Source organism: Impatiens glandulifera, chromosome 4 (genome assembly GCF_907164915.1).
Source record: "Impatiens glandulifera chromosome 4, dImpGla2.1, whole genome shotgun sequence".
Classification (NCBI taxonomy): domain Eukaryota; kingdom Viridiplantae; phylum Streptophyta; class Magnoliopsida; order Ericales; family Balsaminaceae; genus Impatiens; species Impatiens glandulifera.
This window is the reverse complement of record NC_061865.1, coordinates 56608615-56632323: the sequence shown is the minus strand read 5'-3', so window position 1 is coordinate 56632323 and position 23709 is coordinate 56608615. Positions and strand designations below refer to the sequence as shown.

Sequence of the window (23709 nt, the reverse complement as noted above, 5' to 3'; positions counted from 1 at the left end):
ATTTTTTTGAGAAAATTATATTATTTATTTTGAGTTAAGGGAGATTTCAGATTTATTTTTTCAAATTGTACGGTTTAGAGTTTTTTATTATTAAAATTATACAAAATTAAATGTTGTGAAAATCAAAATTAACAGATTATTAATTTTTTGAAATTAGTTAATCAAAACTATCCATTAATTGAGTAATATTAATTTTTTATTTTTTTATTTATAAATGACACATGCCTAATAAATTAATGAATTTTTTAAAATTTTAAACTTTAAAAGTAGAGGTCCATAAATCTCAATTACCCCGATAAAGAGTTTCAATTTGATACTTTCCACTTAATTGAGATTTAATTTGACAAAATGTCACTATATGTTACTCTTTTTTTTAACTATAGTTATTTTTTAAAACAATAGTAATGTTATTTACTTTCTTTTAATTAGATCAATAATTGAGACTAAACTTAGTTTTTTTTCTTACAATAGTTCAAAAAGAAATATAACTTATAAATCATCAATAATAGAATGAGGATTAGTCACAAGTCACATGTCACAGTTTTAAATGAATTAAAATTATATTTGTTTTGTGAAAACAAATAAACAAAATTGAAATGGTATGAACTAGGTTTGTTTGAAAAAAAGAGTTATCAAATTGATTTTATTTGGTTTTTCATTAACTAAATTTGATGTGTACACTATTTAATCTCAATTTAGCTTCAAATGTAAAAATATTTTAAATTAAAGTATGGTATAAATATGGAGTTCATTGTGACTTTAAAAATTGAAATATATATATATATATATATATATATATATATATATATATATATATATATATATATATATATATATATATATAACTATATAATATATAATATGAACCTAACCCAGTCTACTTTTTTTAGTGTCATATTTTTGGACTCTTATCATTTTTTACTGTACATGTATTATTTAATTTATATATATATATATATATATATAATGTGAATATAAAAATCAATTTTAATTTATAAAAAATAATTAAATTAGTAATAATAAAATAGTTTTTAATTTAATACTTTGTCAATTAACATCAATATATTACTCATTCTAATGATAAAATATTTTTAAATGTTAAAGTAGTTCAAATGTAAAAAGTGTTGATTAAAAAGTAAAAAATATTGTGTGCAAATTGTCTAAATTAAAATAAATATATATATTAGAATTTTATCACACTATTATAAATATTAAGTAATTAAGATTCATATATTTATTGATATAAGTTTCAACTATTTATTTAGTTTAACACTTAATATTTAATATTGTCAAACCCATTCTAATTAAAATAAAAAAGAGAATAATATACCAATAATACATTTATTTTTCAACTATTTATTTAATTTAACACTTAATATTCAATATTGTTTTTAATATTATCAAACCTATTCTAATATAAAAAAAAAGTAATTTACTAACATGCTAATTTTTTAAATTAAATAAAATTTTGAAATTTGTTCACACTATTATATATATATATATATATATATATATATATATATATATATATATATAAATTAATTAAAATTTATATATTTATTGATCCATATAACATTTATTTTCAACTGTTTATTTAATTTAACACTTAATACTTAATATTATTTTTAATATTATCAAACCCATATAATTTATAAATAAAAAAAAAAACTAATTTTCTCAGTTAAAAAATGTTTTGAAATTTTATAACACTATTATATATATTAAATACTTAAAATTTATATATTTATTGATAATATAATATTTATTTTTCAAATATTTATTTAATTTAAAACTTAACATTCAATATTATTAAATATAGTGGTGAACAAATTATTAATATTATTGGTATCCTAAGAAAAAAAAAAGAGTGGACCATCAATTCCTATTTCCTAGTGTCTAGCTTTGAAGCGTCAAATTGGAGTTTATCAGAATTTTCGAGTTTCTAAGATAGATATTCGCAAAGTTGAAAATTATGAGTGATAGGAAGAATTTATTTGGGAAGTCCAATGGCAAAAACATATTGCCCTATGACTGAAATATAATTTAAAATTAAATATTTTTGATTTAACCATCACTTTCTCAACTTAATTTGACTTAACGATGTCTTCAATTGTTTTGAGTTTGCACGTGTCGACGGAATGATACCACAACAATGCCGACCGACTTGGTCAAATACCCTATAAAACAACTAGACAAGTCTATTTTCTCCAAGCTGATGACTCTCTCTCTTCCTTCTTTATCGTTGCCTCACAAGCTCGCACAACAAGACAAACCGCATGGTGCACTCAAGTTTGGATGATGAATACCAATGCTGATAATATGTCACACGAAATCATGTTCTCAATCCTAACGGTAGTCTTATCTACTATAAATGCGTAGTCGAACCGAATCGTGTATCAAAAATTATGCTTATGAATGGGTCGATAAATATTTAGATTTTTACGATTATTTTTATACCAAAATTATTAATACAGTACAAAAATGAGATTTTCAAAACTATATCTATATCGAAATACCAAAATAATATTTATAAACTAAATATATATAATAATTATAAGGACACTGTGACTAACTAAATTATAAATATTTATGTTTTAATTTTCATTTAAAAAATTAAATTCACGCATTCATTAAAATTTTCAGCAAGATTATACTCGTCAATGAATAACCAATTTTAATAAATTTATTTCATCGAACATTTTTGTGACTCAACTTTAAAAGTATATATTTTGTCTCTTTAAAGTTAACAAGTTTATTTTATTTTTCAAATAAATTTAAAATTAATTCAATTATAAAAACATAATTTTTAAAATAAAATTAAAATATAATTATAATGTAATATTGTTTAATATATGTGTACTCTATTTTATTTCACTATACAATATTTGATTTTTTTAGATACGAAATGTATAATAATGATATCATCGTACCGAATTTAAGGTATATCGAAATCACACTATTAAGGTAAATACAGATTTACCTATACGACCCACCCCTAATTAAATTAATTCTAAAAAAATGTTGTTAATTTTCTAAACTAAAAATTAATGTTTTGAAATTATATCACACTATTATAGATATTAAATAATTAAAATTCATACATTTATTGATATTATAACATTTATTTAATTTAACATTTAATATTTAACATTATTAATGTTATGAAACCTATTCTAATTTAAAAAGAAAAGAAAAACAGCCATATCCCAAAATTATAATTACTAATTATTTTATTATTAGGTCCATTTTTTTTGCTAAATTATTATTATTATTATTATTATTGTGTCACTTAATTAATAGTAAATTAAGTTGAGAATACCAAATAACAAAAAGAGCGCGAGAAAGAGAGAGAAGAAAGAGAAAGAGGGGAGAGAAGAAGAGAAACCTACACATTGCAGGCAGAGGCAGGCAGGCACTTCTACAAATACTCATCTATGGTCAGTATTCTCGTAAACCCTGTTTATAATTCACTTCAAAGTCGATAACTTTACCCGAGATTCAATTCATCATCTATATATATACGATCTCTGTTGGCTATCCATCGAAATAGTGACGGAAAGAAGGAGATAATAGGAACCCTTTTCATGGTATCAGCAACTGGTGGAGCTACGAGGTCGCGCGGGACTATGATTTCAGGTCAATCTGTCTCTACAAGCGGCAGTGTTGGGTCTCCTTCCACTCGCAGTGAAGCGGCTATGGCGACTCCTCCTGCCAGTGATAACACTTTTCTGAAACTAAGCCATCTTGATATACAAGATGACGATGCTGGATCTCTAGGAGCTATAGGGTGAGACTGTTTTCATTAGTATTCATTGTTTCTTTAAGGGTAATTGCAGAAAAACTTGTATACTTGTGTTTTGATTGTCTTCTTAATTAAAAGCTATGGAGTATTTAGATTCATGATTACTATGATTCTGATGCATTATTTTGATGCTGAAACTAGTATTGATGGTTTTGCTTGAATTTATGATTACCCATTTCCAAATTGTATGGCCATGCCATTTTCATTGTTGTTGTGAAGCTCCCAATGAATTGATCTTTCATTTAGCTGTTGAATATCTCATATTCCAAATCCTCATTTGTAATGGAATCCAAAGGATCTCTGGATTGATGAGAAGATTCTTTCAATTGGTTAGAGTCTGTTACTAGAATGAAGCTTGTTTTTGTTGAATCATACTTTGGTGTTTTATCAACATGAGGTCTCCTTCATTCTTGTCACCATCTATTGCTTTGGGTGAAGCTAATTTTGGCATTGCACAGTAGCAGGAAGAAGAAGAGGGGTCAAAGAGCGACTGGAGGAGATAAAAGTGGCAGAGGTCTACGCCAGTTCAGTATGAAAGGTAATGTGCCTTTTTTCGATGCCCGGGTCTACATCCCTACATACAATGCTAATATTTTCAGGATAATATTTGTAGTACACTTTTCAGCTGTGACTGTTATCAATAAGTCTGGTTAGTGTTAATGATTCAATTTGCATATTTGTTTTTGTTTTGCTTTGTGTAGTGTGTGAGAAAGTTGAAAGCAAGGGAAGAACCACATACAATGAGGTTGGACATTTCCATATGTTTCATGGCTTGTTATTTCTAATTTTACAATGAGATTATTTTAAACACTTTTGTATATGGATCTGAATCTGGATTCAGATGAGAAACCACAAATGTATTCCAGCATACATATATACACATGATTAATATAAAAGGTGTGGCTGTTTGGGATACACTGCAATCACGCCGTTTTTAAGTGTCTCTCATCAATGATTCAACCATGCAATTTGGATAGTTGTAGATCACTTTTGGACGATTCTTTTGAGCCCTTATGCAGCCCAATCGAACTCTGCCTCCGCCCAAAGGAGCAATTGTATCGTCGATACTTTTTCTAGATGTTTCTGGATATGAATCTGGGTGTGACTAAATTCAGATACACCATGTTTCCAAACAGGATCTCCCATTCGGATCCACACGAGAAATTTCGATGAAACTAGGTGTTTCTGGATATGAATGTAGATGTGCTTTGCCGTATATTATTGTTTAATTTCATTAGTTTTTCATCATTTTCAGGTTGCTGATGAACTTGTGACTGAATTTGCTGAACCTGGTTATAGCATGGCATCTCCAGACCAGGTCTATCACTTTCTAAACAAAAGACATTAACATGATGACCTTATTTTGAAGACCTGATTATTCTTTGGTATATATCCCTTCAAACAGCAGCAATATGATGAAAAGAACATAAGGCGAAGGGTATATGATGCACTCAATGTACTCATGGCAATGGATATAATTTCCAAGGACAAAAAAGAAATTCAATGGAAAGGTCTTCCTAGGACTAGCCTGAATGACATTGAAGAGCTAAAGGTTTGAGACTGATATCATTATTATTTTTCATTAAATTATGTTAACATATGGTTGGATGGTGTAGAAACCTCATTTGCAAATGCTTTCTATTGTAATTGTTAGCTGAGTTTGCAAGTGTTCTAACAACAGGGAGAGCGTCTTGGGCTGGGGAGCAGGATCGAGAAAAAAACAGCTTATTTGCAAGAGCTGGAGGACCAAGTAAGGATTGCTGTTTTTTGGGGTTGACTGAAGAACATTTACTGTTCATTGCTGACCTCATATATCTCCTATTTACAGTATATAGGTCTTCAGAATCTTATAAAACAAAATGAACAGTTATATGGCTCGGGTGACCCTCCTAGTGGAGGCGTGGCTTTGCCTTTTATACTCGTGCAGGTAAAATCATGCTTTGACATATTTTGTTCTTTCGTTTTCCTTGTTTATATAATATAAAGATTTGTCTTCCTCAAAAAAATTACTTCTCTCTGCCTTAAAAATTGTACTTTTATTGAGAGAATTAGTTGGGGAATAAGGCGTAATTGTGGTATTTAAACCAGAATGCTTTTATACAAGCTGTGTACTATATTGTTTTCGTTTGTAATTGTGTCATTTTGATAATCCCTTTTAAGAAGGAATTAATGGAACATAATTCTGGAGAAAAAAATATGTGAGTCAAAAGAAGATCATCTATTGTTTCGTTTGTCACTTGAGGTTTGCCCGTCATTTTATGTAAGTGGTGGAAATTGTGAGACCATAATATTCAATTGATTGTACGGGAAGAAGCACTAGCTGTCATATTTACGATACAAGAGAAGAAAATGAGACAGATATATAGACGATGGATGATAGATGGTTCCTTTTCCATTTTAACTTCTTGTTATTACAAGCTAAATACAAAATGCGAAAGTGAGGATTGCGAAAGGGTGTATCGGATACAGAGGTGTATAGGCTTGATGTAATGGGTTAGGCTTAGCTGGTTTATTATAGCTTTATTATAAGTAGAGAAATAGTTGGGGTTTATGATATCAGATGTTTAATGTTGAAAGACAACAGACTGTTTCTCATCTCTGGCTTAGGATATTCAATTCTCATCTATATTCTCTTGTTTCTCGTACAATTTCTTTTATAAACCCTAGATCTGTTACATTGGTATCAGATCTATATTCTCTTGTTTCTTCATATTATTCTTTATAAACCTAGATCTGTTATATTGGTATAAGAGCCATATTCTCTTGTTTCTTCATACAAAAGGATCCCTGATACAAGATTATTAAGTAAACAACGATAAAAAGGAGAATAAAAGTTTTGAGTACAAGGATTTTTTAGGGTTCGGAGATGACATGGTGAAAATAGACTGATTGAGATGACCTTTCATGTTCAAGCCGGATATGATATGTGTTATGTTTCATCTTGATGATTGTGAAGTGATTTACGTCATTGAATATACTGTGGTGGCTATCACATTTTTTTGCGAAAAGGAAAACCCTTGTATTAATAGCCAAATTGATTTATTGAACATGCTCAGTTCTCATTTTCAAAAGAAAAAATATATATCATAAATTTTATACATTGAAACAAAGTATAAAATCTAGCTTAATCAGCTACATTGCTAATTATGTGTCGTGTATAACATCTGAGCAAGATCTAATCCTCATTTTTATTACAATGTGCAGTTGGAGTGTATTATGTCATTGGATATCACAGTAGTGGTTATCGCTTTTTTTGTTGATGCTATTCATAATCTCCATCCTTAGAAATTATCTGTTTTATTGTAGTTTTTTATTTCTTACCCCATATCGTTTCATATTTTCCTTACCTGTCTTTTCATTTCTCTGTTTCAATTTGCAAATTGGGGACACTTTTTGAAAGACAAAAGTATTTTGTAATAAATAATATCATGTGATTACATCTGCAACGTAACGTTTCTTTTTCCACTTGAATTGTAGACGCGTCCCCATGCAACTGTCGAGGTAGAGATATCTGAAGATATGCAGCTGGTGCATTTTGACTTCAACAGGTTGCTATTTTTTCATTCCAGTTTTTGTTCTAGAGCTTGTTTGATGTGGGTCTTTTTTTTTCAAAAAACAAATAGTCCGATAAAAAAGTGGATTATTTGGGATTAAATGACTAAAATATTTTGTGTACTATATTTCAAAAAATGTTTATAAAAATTAAAATTTGTGTATTTTAGGGCTAGGAAGTTATTTTAAAATTCAAATAACCCTTCATAAACAGTCTACAACAAACAACAATAAGCATTTTCTAGATGAGTTCATAAATTGTGTTTGTTTGGGATAGTTTTATTTCAACTTATTTGTTCCAATTTATTCGTTAATCGCTTTGAACGTACACCTGTTTGATACGCATATGCTCTTATAGCTTATTTAGAGTTTTGTTTTTTCAGTTTATTTGTCAAAATTGTTGAGGTTTGTTTGATTAAAAAAGCTTATTCGCAACAGCTTGTTCGTTAAACAACTGCTAATAAGCTGAATAGCACATTATTGATTTCATCTTCTAATCATCATTTCACCATTCCAAAATCCAGCACTCCTTTCCAGCTGCACGACGACAACTACGTCATGAAGGCAATGAAGTTCGGTAGAAGATCACAAGGCGACGAATCATTGCCTTTGACCAACAATATCTCAACCGATATAGGCGAAGGAGGATCAAGTATGTATCAAGAAGCCCAAATCTCGCAATCATCAAGACAAAACATTCAGAGACAACAACACAGTTCGCCTCCTCTTCCAGGAATCTTGAAAGCACGAGTTAAGATTGAACATTAGGCTTTTCATATCTAAAACAACCTGTTCGGTTTTCTTATTTATTTATTTAAGGGCTAGTAGGATCTTGTATATCGTGTAGATCGACAAGACAGTTTATGGTATTTCTGTTGTCGTAGGTTTTATTGTTATTAATGTATAACATGTTAGATTCAGATGACATGAAATTTGAAGACGCATAAATAAAAATGATCCTATTTTATGCTTCTTTTCTTGACCTAGGCTATGAGTCTTCAAGAACAATATTTGATTTATTCAAATCCTCATCTCTTCCTCTGGCTGGTTTGAATTGGGGAGTGGATCTATTGAATTTTCAAAAAATAGGCTAAATATTTTATAAATTGAGTGATTGAAATAAATAAAATGAGATAGTTGATTTCTTAATAAAAAAAATTCAAAAAAATCTAGTAAAGCTGGTTGAATCTATTTCTCCTTGAAATTAATTTTTCATGATAAAATACTCGCAACTCAATTTCTCAAGTATTTTCTTATTTTAATTATGTGTTTTTTTATTTTATCAATTACATATTTATGTTGTCAAGTTTAAATACTATTATTGAAAGTGAGTACAACATAATAATAAGTTTTAACATTGCATCTCCATTTCTCTTTATGTTATAATTATTGAAATTGGGAATGTGGATATTCAAAATTTAGAATTAAAATTTTAATGGAATTAAAATTAATGTATTTTTATAATTCTCAATTTTATTATTTTAATTCGGAATTTTAATTTTAAATATTTATTTTTTCTATGTTTTTTAGACAAAAGTATTTTATTATTTTATTATTTATATCACAATTAACATATTAAAGTGATAATTATTTTTTAAAATTTAGAAATTAAAATGACAAACCCATATTTATTTTTAAAATTTAATAAATTAACATAATTAGAAAATTAAAATATTAACATATTTTATTTTGTTTGAATTTAAGAAATTATCCTAACACTTGTCATAAATATCTTAATAATATATATTTAAATTATTTTTATTATATTTTTTTTCAAACATAATATTTAAATTAAAATAATTAAATATTAAAATTGATTTTACTATTTAGAAAGTCATATTTTTTTGTTTATCTAATTTGTTTTGTGTTTAAATTAATTTCATTACTTTTTATTATCCATGGATGATTTTTAATAATAAAAAATTATATAATTAATAAATCATAACAATATCTTATAAATTAATATATTTGAAAATAAATTTATAATTAATTTTCCAAACCCAAATTCATCAAAATCTTGTTTAATTGGATTTATGCATCTTGTCTATTATTATATTAATTAAATTATAAACAAAAAATAAAATTAATTTGATTCTTTTATAAACTTGATTTATTTGAAAAGGTAAATTAGTTCATCTCTCTCACCGTCGCCTGTAAGAAGAGACTGTCAGATTTCTTTTTCTGCCCTAACTTGTCTAACACTTCATCTCAAATCAATCCCAAATGTTGAAATTCTTTCTCATAACTTTGCTTATTTGATAACAGATCTTCAATTCCTCCTCCATCGCACTAAGATTTCTCGAAGATGACTCAAGACGTTGAGATGAAAGAGCAGCAACCAGCTGCTGCATCTCTTTCTGTTATATCCGTCACTCCTTCTACTCTGCAGCGTAAGAATCAAATCTTTTCTCTTTTCAATTTTCACTTATTGATACTTCTTCCCCAATTCATTATTGATTTCATATATCAGATTTGAAGGAGATTGCTTCACTAATCGAGACCGGAGCTTATACCAGAGAGGTTCGTCGGATTGTTCGTGCTGTTCGTCTGACGATTACATTGAGGAAGAAGCTGAAAGCTACTGTTTTATCTGCGTTCCTCAATTTTGCCCTTGTGTCTGGATCTGATGTCCACACTCGCTTATCTTCTTATCTTCCTAAGGTAAATCACGAATTTGTTCTTGTTGTTGCAAATCTAGATGGTTTTGATTATGGTATACCATTTCCGGTTTTCATGTTCAAAAGTTGCTTGTAGGAAGATGTGAATGATATGGAAGTTGATACAGCAACATCTGCAGCTCAAGTTACTGCAAGACACTCTTTACCTGAGCTTGAGATTTATTGCTACTTGCTTGTGCTGATATTTTTAATTGATGAAAAAAAGTACAAAGAGGTATATTGTGTATTCTAGTCTTGTCCTGAATCCTGATTACTAATATTGTTTTTCTTGGAGATGATGGTGATTTTTTATCGTTATTGTCAGGCTAAAACGTGTTCTTCTGCGAGCATTGCCCGTCTTAAGAATTTGAATAGGCGAACTGTGGATGTTCTGGCTGCCAGACTTTACTTTTACTACTCTCTTAGCTATGAACTTACTAATGATCTGGCTGAAATTCGTGGGTAAGGACTACATAAAATTTTTGTGTTCAGATTCACTGTAGGTGGAAAGGAATTGTGTATTAAATTTAGGCTTTAAGAAGCCATTTGTTTTATAGCAGGCTACTATAGAAGTTATCTTAAGACAATTTTTGAAGGGTTATTTGAATTAAATCCATCATCAATCAAATGCACAGGATGTTTTTGTGATTTAACCCAAAATAATCCACTTTTTTCATCAAACAAAGTGTTTTTTTTCAAAAAAAATGGATCATTAGATAAAAAACTTCATCAAGCAAGCTCTTGATCTCTCATGTGACCTGTGTTTCTAAAGTCCTCAATTTAGTTCTCACTCAAGTCTTGTATTAGACTTTATGGCTCTAATAGATTTCACCAGATACATCATTCGTACTTAGCACCATGTCAAATACCTAGCTAATAACAGTTCTCTTCCTGACAGTAATCTTCTTGCATTGCATCGGATCGCCACATTGCGTCATGATGAGTTGGGTCAGGTTTGTTATCTACTACTTTAGTTTATATTATAAGTGTCAGATCTGTTGATTGATGTGCTAATATAAAAAAAATATATATGTTTTCAGGAAACACTTCTCAATCTCCTCCTTCGCAATTACCTTCACTATAACCTATATGATCAAGCTGAAAAGCTCAGGTCCAAGGCACCCCGCTTTGAAGCTCATTCTAATCAACAGGTAACTCTGAAACATGTTTAATTAATCTAACAGGTGTCTCATTTAGAAGTTTGACCTGTATTATTTGTTCCTAAATAAATGTTTTGTTCTGATGAAAATTTCTTAAAATGTTCGTGTATTTTTAGATTTTATCCAAATAAACCAATATCCCATCTTCTTGCTTTCTTCATTTTTTTTCGCTCATTCATTTTCATTAAATAAATTGGTTATTGATACCCTTATGATGCAAAAACATAATCCAATATTAAAATTTGAAATGTGTAGCTGTAATTGGTGTAATATGGCAATTAGTAGAGTAAGTTAGTAGGTTAGTGAGTTAGCAGCTTGTAAATGGTAGAGTATGTATTATTTGGAGGAATGAATGAAATAACGTTATATTTGTATTATCACCTATAGAGGTTTAGGCCATTTTTTGTCCACAATTCTTCTACAAAACCTAGATCTCTATACTGATATGTTACACTAGCCTTGAATTGGACCATTGTACTTTACAGGTGAAAAGATTGATAGGGCTAGTTTTTATTTTTTTTGCAATACTTGGAGTTTGCGGTAAATTTCATGTTTCTGACCAAAATACTAAATAAATTGTGTTTGCAGTTTTGTCGCTATCTTTTCTATCTTGGAAAGATTAGGACAATCCAGTTGGAGTACACTGATGCAAAAGAATCCCTTCTTCAAGCTGCTCGAAAAGCCCCTATTGCAGCTCTAGGTTTCCGTGTGCAATGCAATAAGTGGGCTGTGTTAGTTCGTCTTCTTCTCGGAGAAATCCCTGAGAGAACAGTTTTTATGCAGAAAGGAATGGAACAAGCTTTAAGGCCATACTTTGAGCTTACAAATGTGAGTAGACTTTTTTTTTTGAGAAAACAAAATTCCTTCTATTAAAATCGACACTACTATACGTTTCTAAAACACTTGAAAAATAAAACTTTACTTCATTCTTCAAATCATCATCATTTCTTACAGATCAATACCCCATTCATTGCATAATGACTAATTTTTGAACGAGCTTGCTACTTTGTTGTAGATTCCACAAACAATAACACATTTCTTGTACTTCTTTCCAAATTTCTTAGTTTGTTGCTTCTATTCTTGCTCCAAAAAGCTCTTGAATTCCTTTCCTTTCAAATTTCATTATGCAAAGTTACACTTATATAGATATGAAGAAGTTTTGTGCCCTAGTTCTCACAATCATAAGGAATGATATTACTTCATTACTTAGGAGCACCTATAATCTTTGTACATCTATTCAACTTGGGCCTTGTTGATTGGGTTATTTGAATAATCTTCAAATAACCCATAGTCTTTGCATCCATCCTCGCCAATCACATCATTCAAATCATAACCAAAATATCCTTATTTATTTTTAAAGAAAAATATTTTTCGTTATATATTAATACCCTCTCGAGTCTTGTAGCCCCAAATAACCCACTTTTTCATAACCCCAACATGAACAAGGTTAGTTAAATAGCCCGAATCTGAACAAGGCCTAAATATTTTACTTCATTCTTTAATCATCATCATTTTTTAAAAACCAACCGCCAACGTAATGACTATTTTTGGAACGAGATTGCTACTTTGCTTTAGATTCCACTTTGAACAATAAACATTTCTTGTGCTACCTCTTTCCAATTTCTTAGTGCTTTCATAAATGCAGAAAGTACACTTAAATTGATTTGAAAAGAAATGTTCACCCTTAGTTCTCAGAATCATAAGGAATTATTCAACTTGATCAAAATATGATAATTCTCTTATTTTTCGATTCTCACTAACACCCTGATTGAAGTGGAGTCCGTGTTGCTTCCTCAAGGAAATTACTCTCGGTTTTTAAAATGTGATAATTCTTAAGCTCACTTAATTTTTAATTTTCTTTCTAAAGTTGTATGTCTTTCTCAGGCTGTTCGAATAGGTGATCTGGAACAGTTCCGGTCAGTTGCAGAGAAATTTTCAGGAACATTCACTTCTGACGGAACCCACAATCTAATTGTGAGGTTACGTCATAATGTGATCAGGACTGGACTGAGGAACATTAGCATATCTTATTCTCGAATCTCATTGGTTGACGTGGCAAAGAAACTGAGGTTGGGGTCTGATAATCCTGTTGCAGACGCAGAGAGTATTGTGGCCAAGGCAATAAGGGATGGTGCTATAGACGCCACACTTGATCATGGAAAAGGGTGGATGGTTTCGAAAGAGACTGTTGACATTTACTCCACAAACGAGCCTCAAATTGCTTTTAACTCGAGGATTGCTTTCTGTCTTAACATGCATAATGAGGCGGTTCGTGCTCTTAGGTTTCCTCCCCCGAATTCTCATAAGGAGAAGGAAAGGGCGGAGAAGAGGAGAGAAAGGCATCAGCAGGAGCAAGAGCTTGTCAAGCATATCGCAGAAGAGGATGATGACGATGAATTCTGATTTATTTTAAGAGAAAAGGTTGTTCCATTTCGAATTGGTACTAGACTATAGCAACTGCAATTTCTCATAGATTTGTGGTTTGACATTCCATTGTAACCGTTATCTTGGTGATATGTTTGTGATTCTGTGCGATCGAACTGATATATCGAAAACTTGCTCGTACTCAATCGGATGCACTATAAGGTTTTGTTGCATTCCAATTTATGTCATGTTTCTATGCTGAACAAACAATGTTTTTTTTTTTTTTTTGTAATTCAACTTATTGAAATTTTAGTAATATCACTATATTATACAAATTTAGGTACATATAATTTTTTTTTATAGAATTTTGGTTCCATACTTTTTTTATGATGAAAAAATATACATTATAATTTTCTTTTTATTTATCCTTGATATTTTTCTCTAAATTAACGTTGAATGACTGTTTATTTGGAAATTTGGGGTGGACAATATATTTTTTAGTTTATTTAAAAGTTATGTTTTAAAATATTTTATTGGGTTATTGATTTAGATGAAACAATGTTTGAACACATAAATATTTTTTTTTAATAATTTTTAAAAAATGCTAGTTAATATAGGATTTAATTTTTAATAACTTTTTATATTTTAACTAATAGCCTCTCTAGATCTATTGTTTTGTGTTTAATTTTATAATGTCAAACTTTTTCAAATGAATATTTTTATATAATTTCATTTGATTTTACAATTATAACTTAAAAAATAAAATGAGTGGAGACTAGTAATATAAAAGTGCAAGAATTCATATTCACAAGTTTATGAATTTAAGTATTTACATTTAAATCATTATAAAGAAAAATAATTAACTAACATATATTTGCAATACTGAATTTCAAATGAGATTTATTTTTTACTAATTTTGTTTGAGTTGGATTAATCAAAACGATGATTAGTTTAAAAAAATTACCTATTTTAATAGTTTTTTTTTTTATTTATAGATTTGAAATGTCTAACATAAAAGAATGATAATAAATATGAATACTTTATAAGAATAAAACTAATAACTATATCTATTTTTATAGATACCTTTCAAACTTAACTATGATATGATTTGCTCGGGCTATTTGTAGTTTAGGTGTTACAAATGGTACGAGAACCGACCCAATGATAAGAATAAAGTGTCACGGAGCACCTCTTTACTTTGGGAATATAGTGCCACGTGGGTCACTCCTATAATTCTAATCGAGAAATGAGATCACAATAACGTCATTCTTATCTCTTATAAATATGATTTTTGTATACAAGTGAGTTTAATAGACGATAAATACCTTTTTGAAGTCTAGTGATTAATGCTCGAGATATTTGTAGTCCATTTTTTTTACGGTTAACAGTCTCCAAATTCGGACTGCTATGTTATTTTTAAGTTTGATTTCATTTAAAAATGCATTATGTTGAACTAAAAGTTATTAAAAAAAATAATTATAAATGATTTGTTTGTGAAATGAAAGGTAACACAACTTGGATCCAAAGCGGGTTAAGACCCATTAAAATAAAACCGTTCTCTTTCTAAAAAAACAAGCTGTCTCTTCTTCTTCATCTCGCTATAGCTCCTGAACTCGCCGGCGGCAGTTGTGACTCCATCGCCGTCTCTTCCAGCTACCGGAAACCTTCTCTCCGGCGTCCTTTTCAAGCACATCCTTTCACCATTGATCTACTTAGGTCATAAGATTTCTCAAGGTAATCGAAATCCTCTCAAATTCGTTACATCATTTCATCTCTCCGATTATCGCTTACCACATTCATTGATTATGTTACCTCTTATTCACTCAGTAGATTGAATTTCCAAGTCTTAACCTAATTTTGCTTAACAGAAACGGAATGATCTCAACAAGACCACTCCGTCAGCAAAGCGCATCTCTAGTCGAACAAATTCTAACAATTATAATTCAAAACAGACCTTTCGACGCCAAATTAGCAGCTTCAATCGTCAATCCTACACAAACATGGACTGTCGATACTGTTTCCGAGGTTCTTCAATCAATACCTAGATTCTTCTTCCAATCATCTCGTTCAATTGGCCGCCAGAAAACCTTCCGTCACCGAACACCTATTAAGCAGAGGAAACTTCAACTAGAATCAAAGAGAATCCGTAAAGGTATCCTCGTTCTCGGTCCATCTGCTCATAGAGATCCTAACAATGTGAAGCTAGGTTTGGACAAGGCATTGGAGTTCTTCTATTGGCTGGAGAATCGATTTGGATTCATACACAATGAAAGAACCTGCAGAGATATGGCTTGCGTTCTTGCTAAAGGTAACAGATTAAACACTCTTTGGAATTTCTTGAAAGAAATGTCGGATAGAGAAGATAGTAAGGTAGGGAAACTAGTAACAACCATGACCATAACCTGTTTGATAAAAGTCCTAGGAGAAGAAGGGTTAGTCGCGGAAGCATTAACCGCGTTTTACAGAATGAAACAATTCTACTGCAGACCAGATGTTTGTTCATACAATACGATAATTCACGCTCTTTGTAGAGTTGGGGATTTCAAAAAAGCCAAGTTTTTATTAGAACAGATGGAATTACCCGGTTTTAGATGCCCTCCAGATACATTCACATACACTATACTCATCAGTTCTTACTGTAAACATGCTATGCAAACTGGATGCAAGAAGGCTATTAGGAGGAGAATGTGGGAAGCTAATCACTTGTTTCGCATTATGGTTTTCAAAGGGTTTATACCTGATATAGTAACGTATAACTGTTTGATCGACGGTTGTTGCAAGACTCATAGGATAGAGAGGGCACTCGAATTGTTCAATGATATGAAGAAGGTGAAGGAGAAGGAGAAGAATGAGGAGATGTATTGTGTTCCGAATAGAGTTACTTATAATTCGTTTATTAGATATTATAGTGCAGTGAATGAGATTGATAAAGCGGTTGAAATGTTGAGAGCGATGGGAGAAGAACCGAGTTCGAGTTCTTATACTCCTATAATACATGCTATGTGTAGAGCGGGTAGGGTTTTGGAGGCTAGAGATTTTCTTGTTGAGTTAGTGAAGGGGGGTTCGGTTCCTAGAGAAGATACGTTTAAGTTGGTTTGCAAGGTATTGGATGAAGCGGGAGAGGAGGATTTATTGGATGGTGAAATAAGGCGGAAAATTGGAGATGGTATAAGAAATAGATATGATTATGTTAGGAAAGTTAAACCGATTATGGTTCATCAATAAGAAGATTAGATAATCATATTTATGATTGTGGTTTGATTCCTTTTCACTTTCATAATTTATATCACTATAGATTCTTTATCAATTCCTTCAAATTTGAGGTCTGGTATCATTATAGATTCTTTTATCAAGAGGATTTTGCTCTCTTTTTTTATCTCTTCTCAAGAGTTACGGATGACAAATAGGCGAGTCGGTACGACAGGTACCCAAAAGTAAGTTTCAAGTTAGATTCTGGTTTAGTTCGGGTGCTTGATTCTTGAACTAGTGGGGAATAAGATGTCAATAGGATAGATTTGCGGACTATATGCTTAATTCGGGTGGATTAGTCGCACTCCGAAGAAGTTGTAGAATCTACCGTTTTAAAAAAGAAAATGTCAACTATAATCTGTACCGCAATATTCGATCGAAATTGTCTCGATGTGATTTTTTTGTTTTAGTTTCGTAATACTAATAAACACAATTAAATTTATAACATAATTAATATATTTATAATTTTAAATATTATTTCTAGACAATAATATAATTTTTTAATAGCATTACAATATATTATAAAAAAAAATCAATTTATATAATTATCTCACAGAATTTTTTTATTTTTAGTTTGGTATTTTTTTTATACTTTCAAATTATCAAACTAATTTATCACAATTTCTCCTCATTTATATACACATTTGAAATACATTAATTAATTTTATGATTAATAAAAATATAATATATATATATATATATATATATATATATATATATATATATATATATATATATATATATATATATATATATATATATATATATCAACTTTAGCTTCTATATTTTTGTTTTAATAATTATTTTTTTTTTAAATTATTATTATGTAAATATTTTTATTACTAAATTAGATGTAAATATGGCAGTATTTAAATTTATTCAAATTACTTTAGTGTATTATTAATTAACAATTTCATATTTTAAATTATAATTCATATATATTAAAAGAGTATTTTTTGTTATTTATTTAATTAATATATTACATCATTTAAAATAAAATTTGACATATTTATATATCTTTTTTGAATTTCTAACTGTCTCTTCTCAAATCCTTAATAGAGATTTCTCTACTGTACGTAAACGCAAACGCTCTTATTTATTCAAAGAGATGTATCAGCCAAAGACCCAGATCGCTGCGATTGCGTTTGGAGTCAAGGATTTGATGCTAAAGGGATTATACGAAGAAACTCTGAATCATTTTAGAGAAAAGATTCATCCTTTTCTACCTCTGTTTTCAATTTCATTCATCCTTCCTTCTATAATCAAAGCTTCTTCTCATTCTCATGATTATCATCATGGTTTACAGCTTCATTCCCTCTCTATCAAATCTGGAACCGATCAAGATCCAACTGTTTCCAATTCTCTCCTCACAATGTACGTCAAATTTCAAAATATCCAATTCGCACGCAAGATGTTCGATACAATGCCTGAAAGAGATACCATCACATGGAACTCAATGATAAATGGGTACATCCAAAACAGTCATTTCCCCGACGGGGTTAAAACCTTCAAGGAGATGTTCTTCAATGGTTATGAACCGAAACCCGAGTTGATCGCTAGTATTATATCTGTATGTGCTAGATGTGATGCGTTCAACTTGGGAAGAGAGATTCATGCTCTATTGATTGTAAGTGACTTGAATCCGGATTCGTCTTTTGTTTCCACTTCCTTGATTGATTTATACTTTAGATGTCGAAACTCGAATATGGCGATTCGAGTGTTTGATTCAATGGATGTTAGTAACCGTAATGAAGCTCCATGGACTGCTGTAATTTCAGGATGTGTAGCTGATGGTAAGTATATGATGGCTTTGGATTATTTTAGGACAATGCTGAATGAAGAAGAAGAGATTAAACCTAATCGAGTTACGTTAATCGCAATCCTACCCGCGTGTTCAATAAGAAACGGGAAACAGATTCATGCGTATGCTATTAGAATTGGTCTTGATTCGGATTCGACTATTGTATCATCTCTAATAAACATGTATGGTAATCATCTTGAATTCTTCCCTCAAGCAAGATCAATCTTTAACAGATCGACACATAAAGATATCGTGACATGGAGTTCAATCCTATCAATCTATTCTCAATCGGAAACAACTGTGGAAGAAACGTTTGTTCTTTTCAAACAAATGCTAATGAAGGGAATAAATCCTAATTCCGTAACCATGCTGGCAATTCTCTCCGCATGCTCGACTCTCCCGATTTTAATCCGGGGCAGCGTTTCCCATTGTATGGTATTGAAAATGGGGTTCGGTTTTCACCTCTTTATAAACAATTCGCTAATAAACATGTATTCAAAATGCGGGTCTCTTTTAAATTCGAGACAAGTGTTCGACGAAATGATTGAAAAAGATAATTTCTCGTGGAGCGCGATTATCGGGGCTTACGCTCAACATGGTTACGGAGAGCAAGCTTTGATTCTGTACAACGAGATGGATGTTAAACCAGATGAGATCATTTATATGTCTGTTTTATCGGCGTGTAATCATGTCGATCTAGTTAAAGAGGGGAGGAAGTTATTCGATAGAATGACAAATGAGGGTGAAATAACCTTAACATTGGAGCATTATGCGTGTTATGTTGATCTTCTTGGAAAGGCAGGATTTTTGGAGGAAGCTTGTGAGGTAGTCGAGAAAATGAGAATGGAACCGAATATGAAGATATGGAGTTCTTTGGTTTTGGCTTGTAAGGATTATGGAAGGTTGGAGGTTGCGGAAAGATTGGGAAAGAAGATTATCGAGTTGGAACCTGAAAATGGCAGTTTTTATACATTGTTGTGTATGGTTTATGCTGAATTGGGGAATTGGGTAGCTGTTGAAGAGTTGAGGAATTGTATGAGATTGAGAGGGTTAAAGAAGTGTCAAGGATTTAGTTGGATTTGTTAAAATGCTTTCTTTTGTTTGTAACAAAGTGTAATGAATATGAACAAAAATGATTATTATTACAAGCTTTCATTGATAAGAAAATGGAGTAAAACTTCATAATAAAAAGTAACTAGGGTGGGTGAAATTGAGTATTTGGATTAGGGTTGATTCTCTTAGGAACTTGAAAGAACAAGTTTGACATTGTACATTCATACGAAAGAACCCGAATTGACAATTGTTTCAATATCCGATATTAAATAACATGTTATAAACTAATTAAACAGTCCTTTCAAATGTTAAAACTAGCGGCAACAAGAAGTGAATATTCATATCAAACCTCTCTGAGGTACTGAGTTTGAGCCCGTCAGACGACAACAAATTCTATGCCTAGTTAAATGTGTATGCGGATTATGTATTAACCCGCGGGAATTAGTGGCATTCCAAATGAGGAGCGGACCTAATATTATAAAAAAAAAAGATCAAGTATAATATTTTTAATATAATATCATTTTTAAATAAATTTGTTCATTAATAAAATGTAAATTTAAGTTGGTTGGTATATTTGTAAAATTAAATGTGTTTGCGAGACTAAATACTTAACCCGTAGGGATTAGTCTCCCTATTATAAAGGAGAAGTGAAACCAGCATTCTATAAAAAAAAAATATAATCAAGTGTAATATTTTTAATATAATAACAATTTTAAATAAATTTATTTATTAAAATAATGTAAAATTAAGGTGGTTGGTATATATGTAAATTTTCTTTACAAAATCATAACAATAATTAACATATTATAAGGTTTATATATCCAACAATCACTTGATCATATTTGTTTGATTAATGATTGGACAAAGGACGCTTATGTTATTTAGAGGATAATTGTTAGCTTTTTCTTAAATTTTTGTGAAATTATTTATTAGATGTTTGATTTTGTTTTATATAAGAATAAATAAGTCTCAAATTGATCATGTTAGTTAAGAATATTTATTATTTTAATTTATAATTTTATTATATCTATATATTTTTTAATATTATGTTATTATTGATAAATAAAAATAATAATAAAATGTTATTGTTTAATAAAAAAAATATTTTTATATAAAATGACCAAAATAAAAAAATTGAAATAAAATAAAATTTTAAAAAATAAAAAAGCTGAAAATAAAATTGTAATTTTCTTTTAACAAAAGTGATATATTTTAAATTTTATTTATTAGTAATATATATTTTAAGGAGCAATTTAAAAATTGCTTGCAAACTTCAAGAGAAAAAATACCAATAATCTCGTTATTTGGCTAATTCAATCAACTATTAAGAGTTTATATTATGTGGATTAAATGTACAATTGAATAAACTAGCAATAACTAATGAACGATACCAAGCCTAATTGTTACATGTTCCAATAATTTCAAATTTGTTTATCTCTGTAAAAGTTTTCATCCATCCCAAGATGAATATGTACTAAAACACAACTAATTTTGATTATAAACTATGAGCAGTAGCAAATCTGATTTGTTAATTCGGGTAGAGTATAATCAATAAACTTATACTCAATCTAGTCTTCGGGCCCTATATTCATATGTTTTCCGGTTTGGTTAGGTTCAGCTTCAGTGTTTGGACTTCTCACCCCTAGTAACTTACAACAAATTTTTCCAGTTGACCTAAAAATTCGCTGTCTAGCTTTGAAACAAGTTGAATCAGCCTACAACTATGGGTGATCGCAAATCTGATTGGTTAATTCGGGTACACTCTATCCACCATAATCAATCAAACTTATACTCAATCTAGACTATATATTAGGCCCTTTATCCGAATGTTTTTCGGTTTGGTTGATCAGGTTGTGTGGTTGGACTTCTCACCCCTAGTAACTTACAACCCATTTTTCCATTTGACCTAAAAACTCACTGTCTAGCTTTGAAACAAGTTGAATCAGCCCAAAACTATAATATTGTGCCGATACTACACGACTAATCCCTGCGGTTTAAGCACATCGCCTGTAAAGTGCAAACACACCACACTCGAAACCAGGACCTCAAAGAGGCTAGGTAAATGATATCCACATTATTTTTGCATTTAGGCTAGAAGAGGGATATCATTTTGCTATCTTATAACCACTTGGGTTCAAAGTAAGAATATGACAGTAGACTAGTAACTATCATACCCTTTACCTAATCATGTAACAATGTCAAAGTTGATAAAAATTCATAACATAAGATAATTTGAGCATCTCAAATCTAAGAAAATTGCACCATATATGCTGAAATTGATCATCAGATCACTAACATGAACAATAGTTTTCATGTAATAACCACAAAAATCTATTCAATAACCAAGCAAGGATGAACATGCTACAGTTTATTGATTAATAAATTCATCATACATTTGCTCACCACTGTATACATACTGCAAGAGAATGGAGAGAAATGCAGTTTAAGAAAAACCTCAAGAGGTTGACGACGGCGATACATCTGTTTGACTGCTTGAACCAATATCCTTACCACCAACAGGTATAGGTCGATAAATTCGAGCCTTTTTCAGTATTTCAGCAACAACCCAATTCTTACGTTTGCTCAACGGCCTAGATGGATCTAATCTGACCTGAAATCATGCCGATTTAGTTTTTTAAAACCCTAGCTATTGATTGATTCAAAATGAAATGAAATGAAATGAGATTATACGTGTATTTGAACTTACATGATCACCAATGTTGCACTGATTCTGCTCGTCGTGAGCCATGAATTTGGAGGTGCGCTTGATGTAACGATTGTAGAGCTTGTGATGGAACAGCCTGTCGACGGCGACCACAACCGATTTCTGCATTTTGTTTGAAACAACCATTCCCACCACAGGTTTCATTTCTCTATCTTAAATCGCAGTCGCAGAGATTTTTGAATCCTCCTCTTTGTAGACTGTAGATGGATACTGATATGATATGAAACCCTAGCTGTAGCCGATTTCATATTTTATTTCTTTTCTAATACATTATTAGTATTTTTTTTCTTCACAATTATAATAAAAAAAGCCTAAACTAAATTAATTATTTTCAATTTTATTTATTATCATCATTTTTCATAGTTACAATATTTTTTTCTTTTGAAAATCATATTAATATGTTAATTTATTTAGTAAAAAAAATAAATTAATGATTTATAAGAAATAATAAATAACTTTCGGTCAATGGATTTTAGTTAATTGAATGACATATTCGAATAAATTCTAACTATAAGATGTAATAAAATTATATAGATCAATTTCGATTATTTCTTTATCTCTATATTCTTTTTCGATTGAAATTATGGGAATGTGAAACTAGTATAAAAATAATAAATAAAAGTTCACGAAGATGAAGAGATTAACGCTAATAAAGGTTCTCAATAAATACAATAAACTCTTTAAAACGTTGTAATAATAATAACATTGTGATCGATCAGAAAATAAGTCTATTTCTTAAAATAAAAAAATAAAAAATTTATTTTTAAATTTATTTATTATCATCATCTTTTATCATTAGAATATCAATCATTAATTATTTATGATTAATTTTGTTAAACTTTAAATTATTTCTATACATTTTTTTATTTATTTAGTAATAATTTTTGACAAACAAAAATTTGTAGTATAAGCGAAACATGTACTCATAAGAAAAATAGTTTAGTCGATTAATGATTTATCTTTTATTTTTTTGAAAAATATATCAATAAATTCCGATTCTTTCTTTTATCTCTGATTATTTTCGATCGAGATGGATGGATTGTGGATCTAGGATGACAAGATAAATAATTAAAAGCTCATAAAAATTAAGAGATTAACGCCTACAAAATTTCTTAAAAAACAATAAACTAAGTGTCTTAATACTAAAGGTGGATTACACGAAATTATGAATGATCGAATAAGATCACTGCAAATAAGTCAATTTCTTTTTATTTAGATAATCCAATTAAAATATAATAATGATAATCATTCAACATTCAAGTCCTAACAATTGTAAAAAAACACGGAAATATAAATTTTAATAATATTTTAAATGTAAACATAAAATTTTATACCTAAGTTTGTGT

At 29.9% G+C, this 23709-nt stretch overlaps 5 protein-coding genes across 8 annotated transcripts; 4 read left to right on the top strand and 1 right to left on the bottom strand.

Annotated features, from left to right (window-relative positions):
- The first annotated feature begins 3454 nt into the window (after positions 1–3454).
- On the top strand, positions 3455–8336 carry LOC124937070 (transcription factor-like protein DPB). Of its 4 annotated transcripts, none has more exons than XM_047477583.1 (9): positions 3455–3787; positions 4267–4340; positions 4504–4547; positions 5058–5120; positions 5208–5354; positions 5484–5552; positions 5631–5729; positions 7280–7350; positions 7879–8336. In XM_047477583.1, the coding sequence occupies exons 1-9, from the start codon at positions 3585–3587 to the stop codon at positions 8120–8122; spliced, it is 1014 nt and encodes a 337-aa protein (XP_047333539.1). In that variant the 5' UTR covers positions 3455–3584; the 3' UTR covers positions 8123–8336. The 4 variants fall into 4 exon arrangements, with proteins under 4 accessions (XP_047333539.1, XP_047333538.1, XP_047333536.1 ...); XM_047477582.1 differs by having other exon boundaries at positions 4264–4340; XM_047477580.1 differs by having other exon boundaries at positions 4261–4340.
- A 1165-nt stretch (positions 8337–9501) lies between these two features.
- LOC124934367 (probable 26S proteasome non-ATPase regulatory subunit 3) lies at positions 9502–13851 on the top strand. Its single transcript, XM_047474890.1, has 9 exons — positions 9502–9520; positions 9620–9744; positions 9825–10015; positions 10109–10246; positions 10337–10473; positions 10910–10964; positions 11052–11162; positions 11760–11999; positions 13056–13851. Exons 2-9 carry the CDS (start codon positions 9660–9662, stop codon positions 13572–13574), a joined length of 1476 nt encoding a protein of 491 aa, XP_047330846.1. The 5' UTR covers positions 9502–9520; positions 9620–9659; the 3' UTR covers positions 13575–13851.
- A 1235-nt stretch (positions 13852–15086) lies between these two features.
- LOC124934976 (pentatricopeptide repeat-containing protein At1g77405) lies at positions 15087–16813 on the top strand. The gene is made up of 2 exons (XM_047475452.1): positions 15087–15269; positions 15404–16813. Exon 2 carries the CDS (start codon positions 15411–15413, stop codon positions 16758–16760), a length of 1350 nt encoding a protein of 449 aa, XP_047331408.1. The 5' UTR covers positions 15087–15269; positions 15404–15410; the 3' UTR covers positions 16761–16813.
- A 1079-nt stretch (positions 16814–17892) lies between these two features.
- LOC124935483 (pentatricopeptide repeat-containing protein At4g31070, mitochondrial-like) lies at positions 17893–19671 on the top strand. Its single transcript, XM_047475914.1, has one exon. It carries the CDS (start codon positions 17893–17895, stop codon positions 19669–19671), a length of 1779 nt encoding a protein of 592 aa, XP_047331870.1.
- Positions 19672–21886: 2215 nt separating this feature from the next.
- Positions 21887–22592, bottom strand: LOC124936644 (30S ribosomal protein S17-like). Its single transcript, XM_047477157.1, has 2 exons — positions 22346–22592; positions 21887–22249 (listed from the first exon to the last, which is right to left on the bottom strand). The coding sequence occupies exons 1-2, from the start codon at positions 22505–22507 to the stop codon at positions 22094–22096; spliced, it is 318 nt and encodes a 105-aa protein (XP_047333113.1). The 5' UTR covers positions 22508–22592; the 3' UTR covers positions 21887–22093.
- Between the last annotated feature and the right edge of the window lie 1117 nt (positions 22593–23709).

What these genes read in the sequence shown, in the direction of transcription:
- LOC124936644 (XM_047477157.1), bottom strand. Translation starts at nt 22,507, where the DNA reads ATGAAACCTGTGGTGGGAATGGTTGTTTCAAACAAAATGCAGAAATCG. An exon ending in AGTGCAACATTGGTGATCAT is followed by an intron (nt 22,250 to 22,345) that starts GTAAGTTCAAAT and finishes GCATGATTTCAG; the next exon opens with GTCAGATTAGATCCATCTAG.
- LOC124934976 (XM_047475452.1), top strand. Translation starts at nt 15,411, where the DNA reads ATGATCTCAACAAGACCACTCCGTCAGCAAAGCGCATCTCTAGTCGAA.
- LOC124935483 (XM_047475914.1), top strand. Translation starts at nt 17,893, where the DNA reads ATGTATCAGCCAAAGACCCAGATCGCTGCGATTGCGTTTGGAGTCAAG.
- LOC124937070 (XM_047477580.1), top strand. Translation starts at nt 3,585, where the DNA reads ATGGTATCAGCAACTGGTGGAGCTACGAGGTCGCGCGGGACTATGATT. An exon ending in ACGCCAGTTCAGTATGAAAG is followed by an intron (nt 4,341 to 4,503) that starts GTAATGTGCCTT and finishes TGCTTTGTGTAG; the next exon opens with TGTGTGAGAAAGTTGAAAGC. An exon ending in GCATGGCATCTCCAGACCAG is followed by an intron (nt 5,121 to 5,207) that starts GTCTATCACTTT and finishes CCCTTCAAACAG; the next exon opens with CAGCAATATGATGAAAAGAA.
- LOC124934367 (XM_047474890.1), top strand. Translation starts at nt 9,660, where the DNA reads ATGACTCAAGACGTTGAGATGAAAGAGCAGCAACCAGCTGCTGCATCT. An exon ending in GATCTGGCTGAAATTCGTGG is followed by an intron (nt 10,474 to 10,909) that starts GTAAGGACTACA and finishes TCTTCCTGACAG; the next exon opens with TAATCTTCTTGCATTGCATC. An exon ending in CATACTTTGAGCTTACAAAT is followed by an intron (nt 12,000 to 13,055) that starts GTGAGTAGACTT and finishes TGTCTTTCTCAG; the next exon opens with GCTGTTCGAATAGGTGATCT.